The sequence below is a fragment of the Alexandromys fortis genome, unplaced genomic scaffold (assembly GCF_014885135.2).
Source record: "Alexandromys fortis isolate MF-2015 unplaced genomic scaffold, M_Fortis_MF-2015_v1.1 scaffold_57, whole genome shotgun sequence".
Lineage (NCBI taxonomy): Eukaryota > Metazoa > Chordata > Mammalia > Rodentia > Cricetidae > Alexandromys > Alexandromys fortis.
The window spans coordinates 3,552,000-3,571,923 of NW_026067941.1; the positions used below are offsets into that span (position 1 = coordinate 3,552,000).

General features: G+C 47.7%; 1 protein-coding gene across 2 annotated transcripts in view; it reads right to left on the reverse strand.

The window, feature by feature from the left end:
• The window catches only part of LOC126505249 (solute carrier family 23 member 1-like), a 43,608-nt gene that overhangs the window by 14,163 nt on the left and 9,521 nt on the right, over positions 1–19,924 (reverse strand). For both annotated transcript variants that reach the window (XM_050148023.1, XM_050148025.1), the window contains exons 3-5: positions 19,436–19,593; positions 4,100–4,259; positions 512–693 (exon numbers count right to left, since the gene is read on the reverse strand). In XM_050148023.1, the coding sequence (XP_050003980.1) occupies positions 512–693; positions 4,100–4,259; positions 19,436–19,593 (500 nt within the window). The remainder of the gene's footprint in view (positions 1–511; positions 694–4,099; positions 4,260–19,435; positions 19,594–19,924) is intronic.

Sequence of the window (19,924 nt, forward strand, 5' to 3'; positions counted from 1 at the left end):
TAAACAGAATAGAATTCTGGGCGGAAGAGGAAGTGAGGTCAGACTCTGCTCTGCTCCCGGAGAGACACAACAGCTCTGCTGGAGCAGAGACGCCATGCTCAGCTCTCCCGGGTAGACGCGATAGCTCTGCTCTCTGAGGCACACGCGATGAAGATGGATGTAGGCTAGACTCTTCCCGGTAAGCGCACCTTGGGGTGCTTACACACATTATTAGAAATGGGCTAGTCCAGGTGCGAGAATTAGCCTATAAGGGCTAGAGTATGGGCCAAGCAGTTCTTTAAATGAATACAGTTTGTGTGTTGTTATTTCGGGCATGAGCTAGCCAAGCGGCCGGGGTGTTGGGGACGCAGCCCTGCCGCTGCTCATATTTCAACATCTTAAGATATGATAATGCCATGGAAGTATTTACAAACCATAGGAGTTTGCCAATATTCTGGCCTCCAAAGTGTTTAATGGGTAACTTTCCACCAAACAGGACCAAGACGGCTTACCTTTCTCAGAGAATACTTACAAGGCAGATATCCCCCAGTGGATCCCGGCGTCGTTGCCGGCAGATTCAAAGAGAGGCAGGGCCACCAGAGAAATGGTGGGGGCGATGGTCAAGGGGCCGATGTAGCGCATAAGAAATCCAATGAGACCTGAGAAACCCACCAGCATCTGCACACAGGAAGCCACCATGATAGCACCCTGCAACTGAAGGAGAGGTGTGGGCCTCAGTGAAGAGGGGGCCTCCACGCAGGGCTGGCTGCAGCAGCCCATTGGCTACCCTAACCACAGCTTGGGAGTGCAGAGGCCCAACTGGACCTCAAAGGAATGCAGGGGAAGGGAGCTCTGAGCTCGCATTTTCAGTAACTGTGGCTTCGAGGAGATAGGTTTCACAACTGCTTGTGGATTGTAGTAGGAGGAAGGCCGGCCCACCACAAGGTCAGCACCTTGCTTCTCTGTTCCTCTGTCTTTCACTTTCTGTGGCAAGTGGTGGGAAACTCTCCCCACAAACTGCCAGTTAGAATATTTTAGGCTCTGTGGCCGCAAGTGAGGCGCTGCAGTGTTTCCAGGCAAGACGAACAAGAAGCAAAAGCCGTGTTCCATCGGAACTTCATTCCCAGGCAATGAAAATGGGATTTCACGGAAGTGTGATGTGCCAGCGTATCTTATTCTTCTTCCTATGTTTCTAAAATTTAGCACTTAAAATGCAGAGACCATTCTTAGCGTGTGTGCTGCTGAGCAATTAATGAACAGGCCGGATTTGGTTCTGTGCCGCCTGGTCTATCGGATTCAACGAGTCTGTCTCTCCCCCTTTGCCTTAGTAGTGCTGATGGTATCTTTTCTCTTTAAAAATGTTATATTTTATTTTGAGATAGGAGCTCATGTGGTCCCACAGCTTGGGACCTTGAATCCACTATGACTTTGAACTTGTGATTCTCTGCCCCCACCTCCAGAGTGCTGCCGATACATCTGACCTACAGGCTGTAGAGGATCACACCCAGGGTTCTGTGCACACTAAAGCAAACACTCTGCCAACCAAGATGCCTCTGGATCCCCTGTATGTATTCTTACAGCGTTACTGTCAACTTTTTCAATGAGAACACAGTTCCCTTTTAACCGTTCCTTCGATCTCAGTGGTCCAGCTCTCACTGGCTGGACCTGTCCTGTGCGGTCAACCTGCTGACCATCTCTGGCTTCCGCCACTGAGGCAGATGTTCAGTAGACACGGGGGAGCCATTCCATCCCAAGAGTGAATTAAACAACCAGGCACTGATCAACTGAGGCCAAGAGCACTCAGAAGCGCTCTCTCTGCTGTTCAGCACTCTGGAAGACCGTGGCCAGCACAAAGAGCTAATAATGAGTAGAACTGGCCTTGTGGCTCACCGTGCTGATTCTTCAGGGATTCTTAGGGAAAGGGAAGTGACAGGCCACCTTAGCCCGGGGCCACCAGAACCTGACCCAGGCCCTGTGTTGTAAAGTACAAGTCTGTAGGCCCTATCTGTAAATGGCCAAGAAGGACAATGTTTAGACTATGAGTGTCACGTATGGTTTCTGCCTCGCATTATTTTTTTCAAACAACCTTTTGGAAATAGAAAAGTCATTCTTAGTCCTTGGCAATAGAAGAATGGGCCACAGAGGATGAAGAGGTAGCTCAATGGTTAGGGGGCACTTGCTGCTCTTGCAGAGGACTCAGATTCTGTTCCTAGCATCTACATCGTGGATCACAACCACCTGTAACTCCAGTTCCAGGGGATCTGAGGCTCTCTTCTGGCCTATGAGGTCACTGCACACGTGGTATGCAAATATACATGCAGGCAAACATACACACATACACACACACACATATATATATATATACACACACACACACAAACACACATGCACACAAACACACATTTATAAAATCAGGCCATAGCTAATCAACCCAATTATAAAATGGGGCACTGAGTTGAACAGAGATCTCTCAACAGAAGAAGTTCAAATGGCCAAAGGACACCTAAGGTCATGCTCAACTTTCTTAGCGATCAGGGAAATGCAAATCAAGACAACTTTAAGATACCATCTTACACCTGTCAGAATGGCTAAAATCAAAAACACCAATGATAGCCTTTGCTGGAGAGGTTGTGGAGAAAGGGGTACACTAATCCATTGCTGGTGGGAATGCAAACTTGTGCAACCACTCTGGAAAGCAGTGTGGAGGTTTCTCAGGAAATTCGGGATCAACCTACCCATGGACCCAGCAATACCACTCTTGGGAATATACCCAAGAGAGGCCTTATCATACAACAAAAGTATATGCTCTACTATGTTAATAGCAGCATTGTTTGTAATAGCCAGAACCTGGAAACAACCTAGATGCCCTTCAATTGAAGAATGGATGAAGAAAGTATGGAATATATACATATTAGAGTACTATTCAGCAGTAAAAAACAAGGACTTCTTGAAGTTTGCAGGCAAATGGATGGAAATAGAAAACACTATCCTGAGAGAGGTAAGCCAGACCCAAAAAAAGGAACATGGGATGTACTCACTCATATTTGGTTTCTAGCCATAAATAAAGGACATTGAGCCTATAATTCGGGTTCTTAGAGAAGCTAAATAAGAAGGAGAACCCAAAGAAAAACATATAGGCATCCTCCTGAATATTAACCTTCATCAGGCGATGAAAGGAGACAGAGACAGAGACCCACATTGGAGCACCAGACTGAAATCTCAAGGTCCAAATCAGGAGCACAAGGAGAGAGAGCACGAGCAAGGAACTCAGGACCATGAGGGGGGCACCCACACACTGAGACAATGGGGATGTCCTATCGGGAACTCACCAAGGCCAGCTGGCCTGGGTCTGAAAAAGCCTGGGTTAAAACCGGTCTCGCTGAACATAGTGGACAATGAGGAATACTGAGACCCCAAGAACAATGGCAATGGGTTTTTGATCCTACTGCACCTATTGGTTTTGTGGGAGCCTAGGCAGTTTGGATGCTCACCTTACTAGACCTGGATGGAGGTGGGTGGCCCTTGGACCTCCCACAGGGCAGGGAACCCTGATTGCTCTTTGGGCTGACGAGGGAGGGGGACTTGGCTGGGGGAGGGGGGGGGAAAGGGGAGGCGGCGGTGGGGAAGCGACAGAAATCTTTAATTAATTAATAAAGAAATAAATAAATTTAAAAAAAGAAAAATAAATAAAATCAGGCCATAGATAGAATTTGGTTTAAGACTCATAGTTTGCTGACTCCTGCATTAGGGATCCCTGTATGTCACAAAAACCAAAGCAAATGCAATTGATTAAAGAATGTCACTTGAATGTTCTCAAGAAGACCTATGTTCTGTCCCCATGTTCCCCACGCAGACAGCTCCAAATCCTCTGCTGCCCATCAGCCTGTTTTGTTTTCCTTTTCTTACTGGAGTGTTTCTCTCTCCCTCCCACCACGTACACACACACACACACACACACACACACACACACACACACATCACTGGACTGACAGCTTCCCGAGGGCAGGACCCTTGTCTGACTTGTCTGTGTCGGTGGATTAAATAAAACGTCTTCCTCACAGAGAGCTGGCTAATGATGGCTGAGCAAGGGAATCCGCTCTGCACCCCACTCTTCCACTACCTCTCGGATCCTCTTCTGCCACTCTTCAGTGAATTCAGGGGAGCTGGTGTTGACCTGGCTGGCATCGAGCGTCCACTCGGGGCATTTCCAGGCAGGAAGAGAGAGCATGGCCAGAGAGGGTGCCACAAAAGAAAAGGTCCCTCCTTGGAGAATGGGCAGCCTGAAGGAGGGAAAGAATATGGTTACCGCCAAGATCCTCCCACACTGGCCTTCGCCAAGCCCCAAAGGGCCTTTTGAGCCCAATTCCTGGCTCAGTAGCAGCACAGGGCCCCTGCTCCTTCAATAGTACGGAACTCTACGACTAAGCACTGGAGCCTGTGTGACTTTGGACAAGCGGCAGCAGTGGGCAGGGGAGAAAACATGCAGACACTGCCAGGAGGAAAGGATGAGGCTCTGAACACTGTTGAAGCCAGCATGTAACCTGGAGAACACAGTAGTTACTGCTCTCCACCCCAGGACCGGAGCATCCTTCACTGACCCCGCCCCCACAGTTCCCAGCATGCCGTTCTCTATCTCAAGTCCCCAACAAGTTATTTCCACACTGGTGAGAGTTGTGCAGCCCCAAATCTAGGTTGCTGGATTCCTTTGGGCTCCTGTGAACCAAGGACAACCTCAGGCCTCTGCCTCAGGCTCCTTATCAAAGAGGCTTGAGGGCCGTTCTCCACCTCTGGACCCTCTGACATCCGTGACAATGAGCCCAGTCCGCACAGAAGCCCATGCGGTAAGCGGCTTCCAACAACTTGGCCAGGCTTACCTACGCTTCCTCATCACTGGACATTGGGATTTGGGGGGCACAGAGGACTCCCCAAACTTGAATGCAGCTGTCACTGTAACCTATTGAATCTGGGCACTTTTGTGGGGGTGCATTTAGGTTTGGGGATGTACAGGTACATGTCTGTAGATGTTGAGGCCGGAGGACTGTCCTGAGTGTGGTTCCTTAGGCACCATCTTCCTGTCTCTGTCTCCTCAGCTTTGGAACTACAGGTGCCCAACATCACAGTTTTTTAAATTATTGTTTATGTGGGTTCTGGAACTCAAACTCTGTTTCCACATCCCTGCAAAGCAAACAGACCCACTATTGCTCGTCACCTTTGGGCAAGGCCAACATGCAGCTAAAGTTTAGACTCAAAATTCTCACCATGAAGTCCCAGAGTAAAAAAGATGGCAGAGTGCAGAGAGGGTTGAAACACACGAATGGCGCATTAACGTGTGTGTGTGAGTGTCACTGTGCGACTGTCTTCGTTTTAGAGTCCGAAAGCCGAGCATCAGGACAGCAAGGGGCCAGCACCGCGCACACTGCTGTGTGGAGGGCAAGTGAAGCGCACACGACACAAGATACAGAACTCACAGTTCGCTACTCAGCCACAATCCCGCACCTCTGATTCAGTCATCAAATGCTCACTGAGGACGCGCCATGCGGCAGGCATGAGGGTCAGAGCCGTGATGAAAAGGCAACACCCGCTTGTACAGTCATCCACCCTTATCCACAGTCTTGTTTTCCACGTGGTTCCAGTTACATGTGGTCAAATGTACTCTGGAAACATTTCTATTCATCTTGTTTTTTCAAAAGAAATTATCACGATACTATCATGACGATTATTATCACACTCATCGTCTCAATTCTATTTTATTACTGGACATCACGCTAATCACCTGCGGCGCCTATTCACAAATCAGCTCCATCACTGGTACGCACGTTTGGAAAGAACAGCGCATTGCAGAGGTCAGTATAAAGTGCAGTTCCAAGTGTCCACTGGGGTTTTGTCGCTTGTCCCTGCAGACCAAGAGGAGCTGGCTCTACTCTTGCTGTCCTTTCTCTGTGTACATGCAGCCCTGACCCCACAGAGTGATGATTCATAAGAACTCGCCCCCTCTGGTCCCTATAAACACTCTAATTACGCTTACAAACAATCCGTATGGGAGTGGGTCCCTCCTGGGTCCTGGCCGTGTCATTATCACCGGGACCCAGGAGAGCAGGAGTCTTTCGAATGCTGAAACTGCCACCACGGAAGACCTGCAGCATGGTAAGAAAGATCGCTTTGGTTTCTGCTCATTTTGTAGGTGTGTGATAAAGCTCTCACAAATGGCCACTAGGCATCCCAGTAGGCCACTGAAGACGTGCATTTGGTCGTGTTATTTCATGGCCATTTTTACTATTAACTCATTGCAGAATTCCGATATTGCCAAAATCCAGTTCTGACAATTCTTGCTTAAGAATCCACACTCAGAACAGTTCTCTGGCCTCTACATCCACAGACATGTACCTGCACATCCCCCAAACCTAAATGCACCCCCACAAAAGTGCCCAGATTCAATAGTGACAGATGCATTCAAGTTTGGGGAGTCCTCTGTGCCCCCAAATTCCAATGTCCAGTGATGACAAAGCGTAGGTAAACCTGGCCTGCTGGTGAACAACAGCAAAAGGAGGCAGCATTCAAGTGACATACATATTTTCTTTAATGCATTGCATTTGTTTGGTTTTAAATTTTTACCTTTTATTTGTTTGTGTGTGCGTATGCATGTGTGGTGACCAGGGAGCAACAGCAGAAGTCAACACTCTCCTTCTGTCACGTGAGTCCTAGGGATTGAACTCGGGTCATCAGGCTTAGTGGGCAAGTGCCTTTACCCACTGAGCCATTTTTCTAGCCCTCATTTTTATTTTTAAAAAGTGTTTTCTTGGCTGGAAAGACAGTTCAGGGGTTACAGGCGCCTGCTGCTCTCCAGAGGGCCTAATTTAGTCCCTGCACCCGTGTAGGACGGCTCACACTGCCTACCGTGTCTGCCTACTCTGAGGGACAGTGCTGTTGATGTGGACTGACTTCTGAAGAGGTTCTGTCTGTGCGAGGGTGTTGGATCCTCTGGAACTGGACTGTTGTGAGCTGCCATGTGGGTGCTGGGAATTGAACCCAGGTTTTTGGAAAAACAGTCAGTGCCCTAAACCGCTGAACCATCTCTCCAGCCCCAAAACTAAATATTTTAAAGAATGGATAATATTTAAGAGCCCATTTTCTTCCTCACCTGAATTTGAATAAAAACTTGTCTCTGTAACAGATAATGGGGACATTCTGGGCCTCAGCCTCCACCCCTCGAAGGGCTAGTTAACCTGTCCCACAGCTAAAGTAACATATGTTCTAGTCTTTGCATGGCTGGGAAGAAACCCTCTCCCTGGGTTAACCAAAGTGCAAACAGATTAAATTTCTTCTATCAGTTTCTGCCCTCTAGCTCCTTTGGAATACAGGAAACTGAGGTGGCAGGTTCGTGAGCATCCTGCCATGCTCACCATGGTACCCACCATGCCAGAGACATGAGTACAAGTGTGCTTTCACGCTCGGTGACTCTTCTTCACTCCAACCTCAAACTCATGTAGCTGAGGATGACCTTGAACTACCGATCCCACCCCCCTACCCCCCCACCCCCCCCACCCCCGCCTCCCCTTCTTAAGACTTAGAGTTACAGGAATGCATGTAGGGATTGAACCTAGGACTCCCAGCATGCTATGCAAGCACTTTACCAGCCCAGCTACATTCCAAGCCCCCTGCCTTTTCGAAGTGGCATAGCCTCTGTTTCCTAAGCAAAGTCAATCACGTCTTTCTCTTGCTACAACATCCCTTAAAGTATCACAATGTTATGCTTACTACACAGCCTGTAATTGCTTCTGTTGTGTAACTATGAAAGCTTCATGAAACCGTTTCCAAATTAGAGTGTTACTCTGAGCAGCAGAAATCCACACTCCGGGGCAACGGATGATTGACCATTTGGTTCAAGAATAAATTCTCTCATTCCCTTTGAGCTCTCTGCTGACAAGTGTTTAATCGCTCAGTCTGTGGCATTTTGCTGTGGCAACCAGAGCAACCGGTGACACTTAGCAAACAAGGTTCAGTGGAAAACAAACAAGTCACTTCATCTCTTTGTACCTAAGCTTGCCCTTCTATCCAATAGGACTAATGCTTACACTCGCTTCAAGTGGCGCGGGGGAAATCAGGTGTTTGCAGATCATGTAGCTCAAGCTCATGCATCATCATGGCTGCTAGTTTCACACGGAAGAGGAACAAACCAGACAGACCAGGTCTTGGGTGGGCCCCAGGCCTGGCCCTGGTGTTCAGGCTGTATCCCCACCTCACCTACAGTGACTCATAGAGACCTGGGGTTTTTTTCTCCTTCACATTGCTCCTAGGGGTTTTTCCTTGTTTCCATTCCAGAGAGAGGAGGTATGAGGAAGTGAGACACAAGCAAGTATTTGTGGTGACAGGATGGGCAGAGCCTGGGAAGAGACAGGGGCGAGCTGGGATGATGAAGGAGATAGGTTGCTCGTGAGATAACCTGGAGAGCGAGCAAACATACAAATATGTACACGTTGTTGGGACACCCAGGGAATGCAGAAAAATACAAACACTTTACTCAGTACCCTAAGACGAAAACCAAAGTTCAGGTGTGACTCCATCATTGATAAGGATGGTCCCTGACATGTGTTTTAGCCTGCAAACCAGAACTTCACAGGTGACCTCACTAATGATCTATCCTAAGTCCAAGATGACACACATCCATGAGAAACAGGCAAGAGGCCACTATCTTCCCTCCCTCCCTCCCTGCCCCCTCTGCCAGCCTCTCTTGATTCCCTATCACTAATATGTCTATCGTGTACAGTTCTGTTAGAACCTCCGGAACCCTAAGAGGTCCCGACCTTCCCGCACATCTGTGGGAGGATCCAGGAAGTCATATAAGGCTCCATATGATGCTGACACAGAAGCCCAGGGTCCACCCAGTCTATGTTCCTCAGGACCGAGAGTCTCAGCTCCTGAGACAGAATGGGAAGGGGTCCTGCTGAGACTTTTGGAATTCTGAGCCACTTGGTCACTTAATAAGAGAAGATGAGAGAGTCCTGGAAGCTGTCCACGATGAAGAAAGGGAGACCCAGGGCCATCACGAGAGCGCAGCAAGTAAGGGCCCCTATTGTCGAGCCCGGTGACCCGAGTTACACCACAGAGACCCACATGGTGGCAGGAAACCACTGATCATGTGAGCTGCCCTCAGAACCATTATGATGTGTGCTGCGCCTCTGCCAAGGAATAAATGCAACGTTTTAAATATAAAAAAAAAAATAAAGGGTACCTTTTGTCAACTCACACTGTCCAAGGGACTATAATAAACTCAGTGACTTTACAGCAGAGTAAAAAAAAAAATAGTTGGAACAGGAGACTGGCGGGCTGAGAAGCTAGCAGAAAACAAACCAGGCATCCTAGACAGAGCTCAGGGACTGTTCTAAAAGGGAAAGGGAAAGGGAAGTAACTGTCCCTGCCCCCAAGTGTTCAAGACAGGAGGAGCAAAGGACACTGTCTGTCCTACGCTCACTGTGACTCAACGAGTTACAGTCAGGGACAAGTAAACAGAAAACACGTCTGACTTTGGCCTGTGTGGATCTGACAGCAAGAAGGTAAGTGTTTCCGTGGCCTGAAGACTTAGAGAAGAATTTTCTGTATGAAGCAAGTGGAACAGGGGTGGGCACCCATAAAATATAGAAGAGGACACACTCCTAAGTGACTTCGGAGTAATTTTTAAAGATAAAACTCTGGTGGAAAACAATGATAATTTGCATAGATGAGACCACATGTTCCTTAAGAGAAAAAGTCAACATTACAAAGATGCTAAACAGCTCCAGTTAATCTATCGATGCAAGGCAAATGCTACCAAAAACTGTTAAAAGAAAGCACAATGAAGAGAAACATACCCAACCAAACAAAATATGCAACAAAGTTATCAATTTTAAAAAAAAATTATTTATTTATTATGGATACAATATTCTGTCTGTGTGTATGCTCTGTGTGTATGCATGCAGGACAGAAGAGGGCACCAGACCCCATTACAGATGGTTGTGAGCCACCATGTGGTTGCTGGGAATTGAACTCAGGACCTTTGGAAGAGCAGGCAATGAATGCTCTTAACCTCTGAGCCATCTCTCCAGCCCCCCAAAGTTATTAATTTTAAAACGCTCTTTAAAGTGTTGGCTGCACGTGTATGAAGACAGGAGTCTGGGTTCCAGCAGACATGTTTACAGGGGAGTGAAGCAACTGTATGCTCTAGGAAGAGGTGAACCACTTCAAGGCTGCTCAATAGGACGGAAGTGCACAACTCAAAATAGCTTCAGGAAGTCCCTGACACTGATCAAATCCACTAGGACCCTCCCTTCCCAAGTGCACATAAACAGTAAAGACTGCCAAGAGTTACTTTCAGACAAGCCAAGCTGCAAAGAAGACTTTCAGAGGCCCATCTTTTTGTAAGAAGCAGAGATACGCTGAATTGCCTAGAAGTTTGGAAGACCCTCAGACCAAATGAGCCACCTGAAGGATGCTCTCCAGCCTGATGGGCATCAGGAACAGCAGAACTCTTAAGATGCAGCTCCATGAAATGGACCACACAACTACAACAGCATCCCCTGGTGTCTCCCTGAATGTGCAGATTCCCATCTAAGAACAACCCTAAGGATGCGCATTCAATCTCTTAATTAATGACATCTTGATGATGAGCAAATAAATTTCGCTTCCTTTTCCCCTCAGTGTTCTGAAATTCCAACATTCCACCCTACTGGGGAGTGCCTTAATCACGGAGGTAAACAACTACAACAAAAAAGAATACCTTCAAGAACTCCCTGAATCTGATCAGATTCACTAGGGCCCTCCCTGCCTAGTAAACAGAGTCAGCTGCGAAGGAGATTCTTAAAGCAGAAAAGGGCAAAGACTTTGAGACCAGAACAGCTGCCTGGAATAAGCAGAAACCAGCTGAGCTGCCAGGAAGAGGTTAAGACCAAATGAGGCAACTAGGAAGGACACTGGGGTGCTGGGGTGGGCTTTGGTGATGCAGCTGTCTTTGAGTCATTTCTGTTTCTGTACATAACCCCTCACACACACACCCTTGTAAGTAATGCCAATAAAACCCATTGGCAAACCAACTTGGACTTTAGTGACATCCATAATTTGGTCTGTTGTCAGCCCCTATTGGGAATGAGTAGGTATTTGTCCACGTTTCCCCAGGAAAAGCCTGTCACCTGTCTCTCTGTCTCTCTCTCTCTCTCTCACGTGCACACACACTCACGCACATGCACACATATGCACACAAATAAAAACAGTGAGATTCTAGTTGAAGATATAAAAGACTCCTGGAATTTTGGAAGCTCAGCAAGAGAATGCCTTGGATACATAAGAACTTAAGGGCTGCCGAGCCAGATAACCTGAGTTGGGTCCCTAGGACCCGTATGACGGAAGGAAGGAAGGAAGTGACTAGGAGGGACTGTCCTCTTGACAGCTACAAATTCCCTACAGCACCTCCCCGTCCCCTGCTAAATAATTAAATAAAACGCAAATTGAAAATGAATATGAATGGATAATGGGCTCTATTAAAAGCAGTGTATTTATAAATAACTGGGAAGATTATGGCATACAATGTAAGGTGTGGTAATTACTTGACTACTACAATTTTGAATGGTCTATTTTTACTTTTTTCTTTATGCATTCTATATACTTTCCTATATATATATGTACTGGAAATTATATTGGAAAAATATGTAGAGGCAAGTAGGAAACATAGAAATGTGTGTTTGTTTTATTTATTTTTGTTTTTTTTTAAAGATATATTGATTGTGTATACAATATTCTTTCTGCAAGCATGCCTTCAGGCCAGAAGAGGGCAGCAGATCTCATTACAGATGGTTGTGAGCCACCATGTGGTTTCTAGGAATTGAACTCAGGACCTTTAGAAGAGCCACTGGAGAGATGGCTCTTAACCACTGAGCCATCTCTCCAGCCCCTTGTTTTTGCTTTTCGAGACAGGGTTTCTCTGTGAAACAGTCCTGGCTGTCCTGGAACTCACTCTGTAGACCAGGCTGGCCTCAAACTCACAAAGATCCGCTTGCCTCTGCCTTCAGAGTGCTGAGATTAAAGGCGTACACCACCACCACCCACTATGTATTTATTTTAAAGAAATGAAACAAAATGTATTTCATCATTATAACAAAAAAAAGAGCTTTGTCTAAGGTGCACAGAATCATATTCTCTTTGAGAAATGGGTGAATATTGAATGAATAATGCTGAGAAAACTGGTGTTTAGGGGACATGTGGTCATTTTAACCTAGAAACATAAAACCTCTAGTGTACAAAAGTCTTCATTAAAATTAAAGATTCATAAATATTTACAGTAATAGAGACAAAATTTAATGTTTTCAATATATATTTAGATAATATATATAAATTAAATTTCTGATTAAAAATTAAGGAAAATATTGATTTATGAATAAAATTGCCCCTCTTGAAACCACTAACTTGACATGAAAATATTTTAGGGGCATAAGTCCCAAGGCTAAAGAGGATGGAGTAGAAACAACTGCAATAAGTCTGGCAACTGAAAAGCAGATGGTGAGCAGGAACGGCCCTGCCAGCCCCTGGGAAACAGAGCCCACACAGGAAGAGGTAAATGGCAGAATTCTGAAAAGTCTCAGGAAACGGTCCTCACTGTGGGACAAACATGGCGTCGTGACAGCGGATGTCTTAGGAGACATCCCAGTCAGTAATACCTAAGGTGGAATCATTTAGAGAGCTGAAGCAAATACCCGGACAACCAGCTAAGGAGAGTGAGAGCGTCTTCCTGCGCCTAGAAGAATAGAGGAAACTGCACCACCACCTCTCCGTGTTTGTCTTCTTTAAACCAGGTGCAGTCAGCCATGGTGGTGCATACCAGTAACCTAGGAGTCTGAGGCAGGAGGAGCCCCCCGGGCCAGCCTGGGCAGTATATCAAGGCTTTTTTTAAATAAATAAACAACATGAACTATCCACCAGCTGCTGTCCTAACTGTATCCCCAGCACTGTGCTGGCAGTGGGCCAGGGGCTTGGTTCTGCCCCCCTGCTCGCTGTCCCTTCCGCTCTACTCTAAGGTAAGGGCTCCTGACCCGGTTACTTCTTGGCTGATGCGCTTTCACTGCTCTGGAGAGACAGCGGTGAACAGACGTAGTCAGCCACAAAGGAATCTCGGGCCAGAGCCTCAAACCAGGGCTCCCGGCCTCCCTAGACACGAGGCAGCAGCCACGCGGGTTCTTTGCTCTCAAGAACAGGCTAGAGTGTGCAGGCTCACATAACGAGCTCCGATGCTAGTCTCAAAACATGCAAATGGGGTCTGGAGAGATGGCTCAGCGGTTAAGAGCTCTGCCTTCTCTTCCAAAGGACCCGGGTTCAAGTCCCAGCGCTCACATGGCTGCTCACAACTGTCTGTCTGTAACTCCAGTTCCAGAGGATCCAATACCTGAGCACAGATATGCAGGTTAAACACCAATGCACATGGATAGCCCCCGACCTTCAGTCTTCACATTCCTTTGATCTAACAACTAGGTAAGCCTTATTAGCACACGGGCGATGTCACGGTTGCCACTTGTGCCACAGTACACGGTCAGCTGTCTTGTCTGTCTCTACGGAACCCTGGGTGAGCAGCTTTTAGAAAGTGCTATCGCAGGATGTGTTTATTAAAACAGGGGTGTGGTGGGGGTGTTTAAGAAGCACTGTGTGTGCCAACAGGGAAGCGTTTCTGTTTGCCATAGTTACATTTTAAATAATTATTTTAATGGGGGGGGAGCTAGGTGCAAAATGATATAGATAGTACTGTCCTTTTATTTCTATGGAAAAAAAATCTGTGTCAGGCATTGAGCTAACCATTTTGTATACATTCTCTAATTTAATTCTCTCTTTTCAGGGCTAGGGTGAGATTAGGATTTCAGGTAGCCTAGACCGACCTCAACTGTGATGTGGTCACTGCTGGCTTTGGACTTCGGATTCTCCTGTCTCCACTTCCACTGAGTCCAAAGTGAGCCACGGCTATGTGATAGACATGAGGGCATCCTGGGCTGCCTGTGACCCTGTGACCCTGTATCTCTCCCCCCCCCCCACCAGCGCGAGACAAGTGCTCTCTAGCTCAGACTCAGCTGTCCCCGTGTCACACCAGGCCCCGGGGCCTCCTCATGTGACCAATCACTGGCTTGCCCTGATCCCCTGTGTGGTTAGCCCTGCCCCTGCTCCAGCCAGAGGTCTGGGGATGGCAGGAAGGAAGATATTCTAGAGACGCTCATACCCTTCCCCGGGATATCAAGCTGTTGGATTAGTGGACCCCAAGAGGTTGGAATGTGCCCTGGAGTCTCTTGCTGGGAGGAGAAAAGGGCTGCCGCCTTGGCACAAGTTCAAAGAAGAACGCATCTTCCTGAGAGAGTTTACATAGCTCTGACAATTTGCCAGACCGACCTGCAGGAGAGACTGGAGCTGAGCCGAAGATGGGTCAGTGATGGGCAGAACCACACCTTGGCCAGGCATACTTAGTTATTCCTGTCTCTTATCTCTAACTTAAACCTCATGTCAAGTCCCAGGGGCTGGAGTTCCCAAGGGGACAGTGTCACTGGGGCTCTTTCCTTTTTCCCAACGTAGTCACGTGGAATAAACATCTTTTATCTGTTTTTTTCAGTCTGACTAGTTGACCTACTGAGGATGGGTGGCTGAGCCTTGGTTGCCAGGGCTGCAGGGTCTGATGCTAACAACTTGGTAACAGAACCAAGGACAGGAACAGAGCTGCATCAAGGCATGGATGAGGGAGTCTCTGGAGCACGGCGGTGTGAAGAGTTGGAAGCACTTAGGCACAGGAATGGTTTCTCCTTTTGTAGCATTCCAAGAGAGAGGGATGGCCTGAACCCCACCCCCACCCCCGCAGAAATCCCCAGGTTAAAATTACAGCAGCGCCAGAGGCAGAGCTAAATCTGAAGCTCCACACAGACGACCTTTTACTTCCTCCAGAGATTAAACGCAACAATACTGTTTTGAAATGAATGGTTTATCTCATTTTACAACCCCAGTGAGTTTCGGTCAGTCAAGGAGCACACGCGAGAGCCCCAGAGTCACGCTCCTACAGACGCTGCTGCGAGGGTTGTCAAGGGTTACAGCCGCCAGCCCGCCCCACACTGGGAAAGTCCTTCCCAGCTCTCGGGTCAGGTGCAGGAGGCAAGGACTCTTGGAATTCTTTGACCATTTTGTAACTAGGTTTGACTTGTTTTCCCGAAATCTTACTGCATTATCACTGATTAACCCGATCTATTTGGCCTTTGATTCAGTCCTAAACTCATTATCAAAGCCTCCGGTTCCTGGACAGTAACTCACGAGGACCTGAGCGGGAAGCGCATTTCCATGGGTGGGGCCAAGCTCAGCTTGTCTACTCCCACATAGTCCGATGATGCCAGCATGATCTACTTCTTAATTTTATTTTCTGGGGTATGAATTCCTTGAATCCCTTGAGCCTTGACTCATTATTAGCGTAAAGAACACCTAGATAGCAAGGCTACTAGGATTACTCGTTCCTGTAACCAGCCGAGATATACTCAATCTACTATCCTATAGTAGTAGAAATGAAAGAGACTTTGGGATATTATCCAATCAATTATTTCATTGGACAAATAAGAAAATCCCAGAGTTAGTGAAGGCAAGTGATTTTCCATTCCCACAGCTAAAGCCAGGACTGGAATTTGAACCTTAAGCTTTCCCCTGATTAGAATTCACGGTATCAAAGGGATGTGACGTATTCATCAACCTGCTTTCTCAATATTTATATGCATGCCCATAGATTAGGGGCGCTCTCAGCTTTTGCCAGAAAAGCTTGTCGTCATGGTGGGTGAGGGGTGACTGCTGATTCATAACTGATGGAAATGCTGAGAATTAGGAGCTGTTAGAGTCCTCATCCCATCACTCACTTCAAGGAGCAGGGAAGGTCGTGCAGGAGGAGAGACAGAATGACGGTCCAGTCTAGAGGGACCTTTGGGACATGCTGTCTGTAGCCGGGACACAGCCGTGGCACCACGACCTCACAGTAGCAAGTTTGGTCCTGCCAACATTCTGCCGTGGGTGGGGCAGGGACTCACAGGGCCTCAACGACTCCTGGAGGAGCTGCTGGTAACTAAGGTTGCGGGTGGGGGGGATGTTTGCTTCAGTGGTCGAGTCGCTGGCAAGGCACCCATGCTTTGCCAGCAAGTGAGCCCTCACTTGTGCTCTGTAAGCAGCCCTGATGAAGGGGAGGTGGGGAGGAACTGGGGGAGGAAACTGGTTGGGATAAATAAATAAATAAATAAATAAATAAATAAATAAAACCAAAAAAGGAAGAAAAGAAGAAGAAAAAGAAAAAAAAAGGGAAAATATAAGAGAAGACAAGCTAGGAGTGGTGAGTGGGTCAGGAGATGGGAGAAGAACAAGAGAGCGGTGACAATAACCAAAATGCAATAGAAGCATGAATGAAATGGACAAAAATAAACTTTGAAAGGAGGCACAGTTACAGACTTTCCTTAAAAACCGAACAGCTTCCGAATCTTGGGGGAGTGGGCTGCTCCAATCATAAGGGCAGGTAACTCTCCATGGGCAGGGTGAGAGGCGGCTCCTACCCAGCCAGGGACATCAAGTCTCTGGGATGTGACTACTGTGACTTCTTAGTCCCAGGGCCAACCCTGGCAGGGGCAGGAGTCTGGGTTCCCTAACATGTAAACTATAATCAACTTGATAAGTTTTTGGCTTCTTCATTGTACTTTTGGGGAAAATGCAAGCTCACAGAGATGGTGACAGAAGAGGGAAGAGAAAATGACAAATCACCCCAAAACTAAAACATCATTTTGATTGTGAAAGAGCCGTGGGTGTGGACACTTGCAGCCTGAATTCTAGTCCTGACTTTGTGTTGGGGGTTTGAGGAAGTCCCCCACGTTCAATTCACTAAGTTGTAAAGACACAGATGGCAGTTCCATCCTCCTCTGTAACCCCAGCAATGAAGGAACAGAAAACAGAAACAGACAGACCTGGGAATGCCAGGCAGTGAGCCTAGCTAAAATGGTGGGCTTTGGGTTCAGAAGGAGACCTCGTCTTTAAAAATAAGGTAGACCAAAGAAGATACCCAGCATCCTTTTCTAACTGGTACATGTGTGCTCACAGACACACACGCCTCCATGCATGTACAAAAATAATGATACTAAAAATAAATAAATATAAAAAATAAGATGAGCTGGGCAGTGGTGGCGCACGCCTTTAATCCCAGCACTCGGGAGGCAGAGGCAGGCGGATCTCTGTGAGTTCGAGACCAGCCTGGTCTACAGAGCTAGTTCCAGGACGGGCTCCAAAGCCACAGAGAAACCCTGTCTCGAAAAACCAAAAAAAAAAAAAAAAAAAAAAAAAAGGTGAATTTTGTGATTTGCTGTTGTAGATTACTTTTTCCTGTAAGTATTCTTGTTTTTACATAATTTTGTATTCATAATTTCCTGTGCTTTTTCCTAAAGATGACACCAAAAACTATAGCAGCATCAGGCTATTCAAAACTGGCTATCTGTTCTCAGGACCAGGTGCTAAGAAAACATCAAAGGCGGAAGCACTGGATACAATGGGTTTGGCGGAAGGAGGAGTGCAGAAAAGGAAGGGTTCCGAAGAGAGGGATTCCCAGACAGTAACTTACAATCCCTGCCCTCCATATTGTGGCAGTCAAGATCCCGCCCTTTCCTGCAAACCTCTTTCACATCCACCTCTCTTGGCTTGAGTTGTGGTCCACTAAGCTGAACTAGGGCTGCCTATTTTTGGAGCTACCCACTGGAGCCTGGTGGACTCTGCAGTGGATATACAACTGGAGACAATGACTGCCCTCTCCCACAAGCTACCCAGAGTTCAGCAGTAGAGGGTAAAGCCCTGCGAGCCCCTCCGCCAGTCTTGCGTGAACGGTTCAGGAAAGAACAGTTATTGTGAGCACGTAACTGTGATGGCCCTGTGGAGTCTCGAGAATGAGATTCACAGCCCTTCTGTCTTCCAGCTCCCACATATTTGCAAGCCCCTCTTTTATAATGGTCCCTGAGCCTTAGAGATGTCTAGTAATTTAATTTAATGTATTGATTTGATTGAGTTAGGGATGGCCAGATAGTTAGTCGTCAGAGTGCATCTGTGAGGGTGTTTCCAGAAAAGCCTGGCGATCGCTCAGCAGCAACGACACTGCTCCTCACAGACACTGTTTCCTCGAAACAGAACAAAAAGACAACAGGAGGGTGAACTGGTTCTTTCTCTTCCTTAGGCTGGGATGTCCATCTTCTTAGGCCTCCACCGTCTCTGTGTACCTGGTTCTCCAGGTTTCACTCACGGCTCCCGCCCTCCACTCATAGCCCAAAAGTATCGCATTTGGACTCAGCCCAGTTCCATCACCTCTCCCCAGGTCTCCCAAGATCCTCTGCTCGAATGGTCCTCTGCCTCTCCCTGAGTTTGCCTCGCTCTCCCAGGCCAGCCTCATAAAAGCTAACGGTGAGAAGCTGTGAACCCTAGGCCTAAAGATGGCTAGGGGTAGCTATTAGGGGACTCTGTTCTCTCCAGGTGGAGCACGGATGTACAGGCCAGAGCGTCCCCTTTCATGCGTGGGAGACCTTTTGGGATCTGGACCAAAGACAGGGGTTGGAAGAGAAGGAAGAAGGCCACGGCCTGGAGGCTGGCATCTGCACTGCCAGGGTCCACACTGAGCTGCAGAGAGACCTCAGTTCAACTCGGGCCTTCAAAATAGGATGATGGGTTCATAGTTCAGCGCACAGTGTGTCAGTTTGATTTACAACTCTCTAACATCGACCCACGGAGTGTCTGAGTCCTCATTGGCTTATCCTTATCAAGGGCCTCACAAACATTTGAGACTGGCCTGAGCAAACAGAGAGCTGCAAGGGCGGAGGAGACGGCTCAATCCAAAGTGTGTTTCCTACACAAACATAAAGATCTGAATTCAGTCCCCCTCCCCCCAAAACAATCCAGGTGTAGTGGGGTGCTCTATAATCCCAGCACTGGGAGGCAGAGGCCAGTGGATTCCTGGGGCTTGACGGCCAGCTAGGCCAGCCTGCTTGGAGGGTTCCAGGCCCCCGAGCGATCCCGCCTTAAAACATAAAATGAATGGCTCCTGGGACACAATGCCTGAAGGTATGCTTGGCCCTCCACACACTCATAGGCATGTGCACCGGGACATACATGTGGACTCAAACGAACATGCACATAGACACACATGCGAGAGACAGACCGAGAAAGAGAGAGAGGAGTGCCCTGTAGCATTTGAGCCCGTGGCTCCTCATGTCCCCTGCCTTTCTCTTAGCTTAATTTTGTAAGCTAGGAAGGAACACATCTCCCCCAATATAAGATGGAATTTTGTTTCCTTTTACCAAGCATCCTAGATCATCTCTTACTCCTCGCTCCAGCCAGCTTCCTCTCATCCCAGCAGCATCCAAGCAGACCCTGGCTGGTATCACAGCCAGTAGAACTCATAATCCACGGAGAGCAATTTACCTACCTGACTCCTAAGAACACTTGCAAAAGGGTGCAGATGCCCGCGACGAAGAACATGGTACTGATGAGGTAGCTTTGGGTCAGGGGGTCATGCTGCAGGCAGAGGTCCTTGGCTAGAATGAGCGGCACAGCCACGAGGCCCCCCAGGGCTGTGAGGAAGTGCTGCGGACAGAGAAGGAGGAGGGTATGGGGATGCTGTAGACTGCATCTTCATCCTCCAAGGCAGAAGCACGTCGTTCCCAGGAACGCCCACCCACGGCCAGGACTGAAAACTGTGCCCCTGGTCCCCCAGAGACTGACAGTGAGGGGAAGGCGAAGATCCCGATGAGCAATGAGTACTAGAAAGTTCTGTTTTAAGAAGCTGCGACCCAACCAGAGAGACTGGGCTGTGAGCACAAGGTCACTGTGTTGGGAACTGATGCCCGGAGACAGAAACTAAGATAGGGACAGGGGAATAAAATAGGACTAAGGTGCGGCCTTAAGAATAAGATCA